This window comes from Synchiropus splendidus, chromosome 11 (genome assembly GCF_027744825.2).
Source record: "Synchiropus splendidus isolate RoL2022-P1 chromosome 11, RoL_Sspl_1.0, whole genome shotgun sequence".
NCBI classification, from domain to species: Eukaryota; Metazoa; Chordata; class Actinopteri; order Syngnathiformes; family Callionymidae; genus Synchiropus; species Synchiropus splendidus.
The window spans coordinates 12,769,020-12,775,235 of NC_071344.1; the positions used below are offsets into that span (position 1 = coordinate 12,769,020).

Below are 6,216 nucleotides of genomic sequence, written 5' to 3' on the forward strand. Positions count from 1 at the left end.
TGTGAACCCCAAGGTTTCGATAATCAAGACGCATTTTCCATTCAATACTAGCAACTTTGACAAGGTCACTCATCTTTTTCTGTATTTCCAGTTCGAGTCCTCCAAAAAGCACTGATTTCCTCTTTCTAAGCTTGACCTCTAGGTGGCGCTGTCGAGTCGCGTGGATGTGCCGTTCCTGTCACTCTAACAAATAATTCAGTTCCATCCGAGATCCCTGCCATGTTTCATCACTTATTCAGAAATGTGAGTCTCTCAAATAGATCGTCATGGGCTGATGAATAAATAAACAGTACATCATACTGCCATAAAAAATAACATGTTAATAACTGCATTAGTGCTGATCCATTGGGCAGAAAAAAAACTTCAGTAGACAGTTTTTTTCAGCATTTATTCCTTGATATCAAGGAAAACAAATGAAAAAGTTCAGTATCAATATGATATAAACTTCAAAGCCAACTAAAATGAGGTCACAGAGGCTGAGGATTGACCAGCACGACGTTCTCACCACGGATGAAAAGCTGGTTTATGTGCCGAGTGTGGACTTTGCCGTGGACCTCACAATCTTTCCTCTCACTCTTCTGACAAGATCCTCTTCGCTCCTCTCTGCTTTTACTTGATTCTTTTTTGCCGTCGTCTCCGCGTCTGGCCGACTGATCCGCAGCTCCGGAGCTTTCCTGCAGCTTCAGCTTCTCAAACAGCTGCATGGGGAGAAAATACCAAACATTAAGGGCGGAAAAAACACAGAAGATCAGTTTAGATGTGACATGAATTACCCGTGAAATAGTGAGCGCCTTCTCGTGGTACAAAGCTTCTCCAAACAGAGGCTCTCTGTACGTCTCATCCACGTCCACCATGGCCTGAAATTCCCAAATGAAGCAGCCAGTGAATATACACTTGAATGTGAAAGTGAAAGCACAACGCTCACCAGGTTCCAGTACCGGTCGAAGGCCACCACGAAACCCGAACACACACCTCTCAGGCCCTTGAAGGTGCGGATGTGAACTTTGACGCGGATTTTCTCCTCCACACAGCGGTACAGCTCACCCAGCGGACTGCCTTTGCAGACTGGGGATCAAGGAGAAGTTGTTAATTTTATTAAAAAAAAACCCATTTCTTTTATTCTGATTTAAATTGCTGTACATTTTGAATGCTGTTTTTCCCAGTAAATTAAGTAATTTTTAGTCAGAATGTCATGATACGTGTAGCCTCGCGAGACATTAAATTGACAACTAACGTGCTTTGGAGGACTTATTTACCAAACAAATGCATGTTGAAAAGGATTAGCGAGAGCGTAACGAGGCAGTGATCGATGTCAACATTGCGGAAGCGCGAGGGACCTACGGGGCATCCTGGTCAGGACGTTCTTCTGGGGCTTGTGCCTGCGGGCGCGCGGCGTGCTGCGGCTGCTCGCCCCCTCCTCCCCCGGCGTGTTCACCATCAGTTTCTTCAGCCGCGCGATCCGCTCTGGATCCACGACACCTTTCATGGCCTTCAGCCGCTTCTTCTCCACGTTCTCCGGCTTGGCCCGGCCTCGTCCTCCCCGGAGGAAGCCCTCATACTCGGCCACGTTGTTGAAGCACTTGATGTTGGGGAAGGGAAGCGGGACGGACGGAGCGTAGAGCGCCCGCAGTGGGTCGAAATTCTCCGAGCACACGTCGATTTCCGCGGACTTATCGTCCCAGGCTTTGTTGCCCGAGTCCGAATCATGTGTCGGTGCTGGTAGAGTGTTGGAACGAGCCGGTGTTTCTTCAATGTTGTCATTCTCCCTTTCACTTTCCTCCATGTTTGAATCAGCCGCAAAGAGAGCCACGACTTTTAACGGCGTTTGCACCACTCTCGTTATTTTAAGTAACAGAACTACAAAACAGTAAGGATCGCTTATACTGACTTTAAATAGCCATTTACCTTTGTTAAATAAAACATATATATACACAACAACATACAATGTTAAGGATCTGTTTTACTAAGTCTAAAAATGAAGTAAAACTTTGGCGAATTTTTTTTCTTTAATCTCAACCACAGTGCAGTCTCTATTAAATAGACGATCTTTGACAATTGTTTCTTCACATTTTCCACACGATGGCGCCAACAAACTATACAGTATTTATTGCTCCTCAATAAAGTTCCTATTCCGTAGATTACAAAACTATATCATTTCATAACTAGTGGTTTATATTCTAGATGAAATTCGAAAAATCATAAATGTTTATTTTCTATTTATTTCGGTGTATTTTATTTTAAATCGTTTTTTTTTTTATTTCCCGCGGAACATTGTTGAATTACCGATGTTGCCGGTACGACAGCTTTCTTTGGCGGACTGTATACAATTCAACGTGTGGATGATGACACTTGCTATCATGAATCGATATGGCTACAGTATTCACCGAAACATTGTCAGCGTTTCATTCTATTTTTAACCTAAATATGCACTGTTAATCCAACTTGGAATGTTATCGTTCTTCTGAACGAGTATCCGGAATGACATTCAAGTGTAAGTCATCTTCCCTATTGTCGCGATGGTGGGAGTTTATTTCATGTCTATTTTTTAATATTCTCTACACGTTATGTGTGATTAAGTGACTTTTCTTTATAGAAGGATTCTCATGGTCGTCGCTCAAGTCTGCAAATTCCGTCTAAGCACCGGGTCTTGTTTGATCAAGCCGTTGGCTCAGTTGTTCACCTCCTCCGAAAACATGGCCAAAAGCAAGTTTGAGTACGTCCGAAACTTCGAAACAGACGACACGTGTTTAAAGAACTGCTACATTGTTGTCAGGCTGGATGGCCGGAACTTCCACAAGTGAGTGTTGGCACCATATTTACTCGTGTGACTTCATCCCTCTTAACTGTTCTTTCATGCGGCAGGTTTGCGGAGCAGCACAGATTTGCCAAGCCCAACGATGAGCGGGCTTTGGGTCTGATGACTCGAAGTGCACGGTCCGTCATGGATGAACTGGAAGATATTGCCATCGCGTACGGTCAAAGCGACGAGTTCAGCTTTGTTTTCAAGAGGACCACCAACTTGTTTAAGAGGCGAGCCAGGTATGGAGGCGGCTATGCGGCTAAGCACCAGCTCACAGCGTTTCTATCGATGAATATGTCCCTTCATCCCTTGGCAGTAAACTGATGACCCACGTGACCTCGCAGTTCTCGTCCTCCTATGTCTTTTACTGGAAGGAGTATTTTGGAGATCAGCCTCTGCTATACCCGCCAGGGTTTGACGGCCGGGTGGTGTTGTATCCTAGCAACCGCAACATCAAAGACTACCTGAGCTGGAGGCAAGCAGACTGTAAGAAACGCTGTCCTGATGACGTCTCCTGCAGGGATGTGTAACACGTCTCACCTATTTTCAGGTCACATAAACAACCTGTACAACACAGTGTTCTGGACTTTAGTTCAAAAGGGAGGTTTGACCACAACACAGGCAGAGGATCGTTTGAAGGCAAGTCATTCATCTGCCAATTCTTTAATAAATAAATAAATATAAAGGAATCAGCAATGAGTTGTAAGAAATCACAGAGCCCTACCCTGTACTGTGTGCTGGTTCCCCTGCCATGGTTGCTCCCATCGAGCACTGTATATGGCAGCCGTTTGTTACGCCCACACAGTTGAATTAATGGTGTCAGAGTCTGATAAGTTTAGCTCCCTACAGACGTGATGTCAACCTTCCTCCGTCTGAATTACTGCTCTGACTCGCTTCACTTCCAGGGAACTTTAGCAGCTGACAAAAACGAGATCTTGTTCTCTGAGTTTGACCTCAACTACAACAACGAACCTGCACTCTACAAGAAAGGCACCGCACTCATCTGGGAGAAGGTGCGTATTTCTCACACACAGGTTTCTTCCCAAATTCCTTCCTCCCAAAATTCTGACTTCTATTGTTTTTTTTTTGTTTTTTTTTTATTCCAGCGAGAGGAAACTGTAACCAAACGGACAAAAATGCCGGATGAGTCTGAGAAGGAGGTGACTGTCACTCGGTGCAGGAGGAGGGTGCAGGCCCATCACTGTGACATCATAGGGGAACAGTTTTGGGAGGAGAATGCCAATATTTTGGAGAAAGATGACTGCTGACTCAGCTGCCCTTTTCTGTACATAGCTAGTTATCGCCCAGTGGATTCGCTGTCATGACTTTCTTCTCCTGACTGTGACAATATGGATTTTTCTTTTCACCACTTCATTTTCTAGAATGAACAGAGAAGACCTCAGTCAAGTCAGTTCACATGTTTCTGCTTAAGAAAACAGACCTTTTACTTCTCAGATTCAACTTTCTACACCAGTGGAAAAGTGGTTACTGAACCATGCATCAAAGCCACTGCTTGATTTGCATCCGGTGAAAATATCCATTACCAAAACGAATGTCCCAAAATCAAACTCCTTGTACCTGAAATAAAAACTAAACTTTTGTCAGTTCACTCTGTCATAATTATAGTTCAGTGCGAGCTGTGATTGTTCTCATGTCTGTTTCTGCTTCCTCTTATTTTGATATTTTGATTCATAGACTTTTCTGAGCATGGAACACTACAAATGGAACACTTCTTGTCTCAGAGTGTTGAAATATTTACATAAAAATGCTGCGGAAAAAGCTTCACTTTATTTAGCTCCACACCACCATTTCAGTTTTGGATGGAAATCCAGTGTTGGTCGCTGAGCACCGTCATATTTGCATTTTACTCAAGCGAAAAAGGCTCCTAATTTTAGCTTCTGCTTTACAATCATTGGTTACAGAATTAATCACCTGCTTGAGTACACGACTTTGTTGGTTAAATACTGCCATGAGATATTACTTGAGTCACAGTACCAGAGGTACATTACAATTCTAACTGTGAGTAGAAAGTCTGTTTCCGCAAATCTGATTTTCCAATGATTAAGTTGTCATTTTAAGACTCTATAGTTCAAACTATTTCAATATTATATGAATATTTATGCAACATTGCCTTGGTATTTTCAAACCTTTCTCCAGCCTGGATGAAATACAAGCGTGATCAGATCCATCAGCCAACTGGTGTTTCCCTTTGTAGAAAGACAATGAACAAAACAAGAGTGAAATCCTTAACAGCTCAAACATTCATTAATCTGTGAGAGAACAAGTGTGAAGAATTTGGTGCCAATTTTTGTGGTCTGTGAGGACATTTCTGACCTGTAAAATTATCATTGTCAAGGACTGTGCTCCTTGATCCAAGCAGGGACTTGAGATTTCGCTGTGGCCACCGGTGCAAACACACCACTGAAAGCATGACTTCCTTTAACAATGGAGGACGTGTCTGTGAGCGAAACTACGAGGCAGTTGTGTGTGGATTCCTGTGGGCGGGGTGGCAAGCTGAGATGTGAATGGCGGCATCATCCTGCACTGTCATCGATGCTAAGAATACCTCACACTCTATCCCCGCAGCATGTGCTGCTGGGCATATTTATCATGGCACTTCTGAGTGACCGGCTCAGTATGAATGGCTGCCGGAGCCAACTGTATTCCATTACTGTAATAGGTCCGGTTACTATGGCGCGGTATTTTAGGTTCGGTGACCCGGTTAAGCATGTGGCTACTATCCCTCCACTCACCACCGTCCTCTTTACAGTGGGCGCTGTGGAAACGGTGTCCACTCTTCATTGACGTACATTACTATTGTCTTGTTTTGAAAAGTCCCGAAGCAGCTGCTCCGAACTATCCCCTCTGGGTCGCAGCCAAACTCAACACTGTCGCTGACCCAAGACAGGGGGAGGTGTAAGAGAGCCCAACATGTGGAGGCAAGTGATTTATTTACAGAGTGCGTGTTTACATTCAGGCCTCCTGTTTGAGACTTGTTAGAAATATTCTTGACCCACTCACAGTTTCCAGTTCATCGAGGATAGTTTTGCTACTGAGACAGAAATGACTGGCGATCAAAGGGTGGAAACTCATTTTACAACCCGGGTTCAGGTTTAAGTCAGCAGGAGATGCACCCTACAACTGTGAAACCACAGGAAGCGGAAAGGTGTAGAGGCATCAGTACTTCAATAGAAACTTGAGTACACATCTAAACAACTGCCTGGGAAGTCTATTTATGAATTATCATTGTAATCCATCTCAGTGTGACAGGAGCACATGTGCAAATGTGAGTGCCTGTATAGGTCTTCAGGCACTCCCATTTCCTCCCACGCTGCTAAAATATGCAGGTTTGCTGTTGGTTTCAATCTCCTCATTGCCCTCACTCTTCGTCCCAAATTTCCTCTATACTTTCATCA

At 44.0% G+C, this 6,216-nt stretch overlaps 2 protein-coding genes across 3 annotated transcripts; one reads left to right on the forward strand and one right to left on the reverse strand.

The window, feature by feature from the left end:
- Positions 1-371: 371 nt before the first annotated feature.
- lsm11 (LSM11, U7 small nuclear RNA associated) lies at positions 372-2,115 on the reverse strand. The gene is made up of 4 exons (XM_053879263.1): positions 1,342-2,115; positions 926-1,065; positions 774-857; positions 372-698 (listed from the first exon to the last, which is right to left on the reverse strand). The coding sequence occupies exons 1-4, from the start codon at positions 1,781-1,783 to the stop codon at positions 468-470; spliced, it is 897 nt and encodes a 298-aa protein (XP_053735238.1). The 5' UTR covers positions 1,784-2,115; the 3' UTR covers positions 372-467.
- Positions 2,116-2,279: 164 nt separating this feature from the next.
- On the forward strand, positions 2,280-4,377 carry thg1l (tRNA-histidine guanylyltransferase 1-like). 2 transcript variants are annotated; one of them, XM_053879262.1, is made up of 7 exons: positions 2,280-2,491; positions 2,597-2,797; positions 2,863-3,039; positions 3,117-3,286; positions 3,351-3,439; positions 3,706-3,813; positions 3,907-4,377. In XM_053879262.1, exons 2-7 carry the CDS (start codon positions 2,604-2,606, stop codon positions 4,066-4,068), a joined length of 900 nt encoding a protein of 299 aa, XP_053735237.1. In that variant the 5' UTR covers positions 2,280-2,491; positions 2,597-2,603; the 3' UTR covers positions 4,069-4,377. The 2 variants fall into 2 exon arrangements, with proteins under 2 accessions (XP_053735237.1, XP_053735236.1); XM_053879261.1 differs by having other exon boundaries at positions 2,281-2,491; positions 2,594-2,797.
- Positions 4,378-6,216: the final 1,839 nt, after the last annotated feature.

Excerpts from the sequence above, each read along its gene's own strand:
- lsm11 (XM_053879263.1), bottom strand. The coding sequence starts at position 1,783 with ATGGAGGAAAGTGAAAGGGAGAATGACAACATTGAAGAAACACCGGCT. Across the intron at positions 1,066-1,341 it reads CGTCCTGACCAGGATGCCCC|TCTGCAAAGGCAGTCCGCTG; the intron begins GTAGGTCCCTCG and ends CTTGATCCCCAG. Across the intron at positions 858-925 it reads TCGACCGGTACTGGAACCTG|GCCATGGTGGACGTGGATGA; the intron begins GTGAGCGTTGTG and ends TGGGAATTTCAG.
- thg1l (XM_053879262.1), top strand. The coding sequence starts at position 2,604 with ATGGTCGTCGCTCAAGTCTGCAAATTCCGTCTAAGCACCGGGTCTTGT. Across the intron at positions 3,287-3,350 it reads GAGCTGGAGGCAAGCAGACT|GTCACATAAACAACCTGTAC; the intron begins GTAAGAAACGCT and ends ACCTATTTTCAG. Across the intron at positions 3,440-3,705 it reads AGGCAGAGGATCGTTTGAAG|GGAACTTTAGCAGCTGACAA; the intron begins GCAAGTCATTCA and ends CTTCACTTCCAG.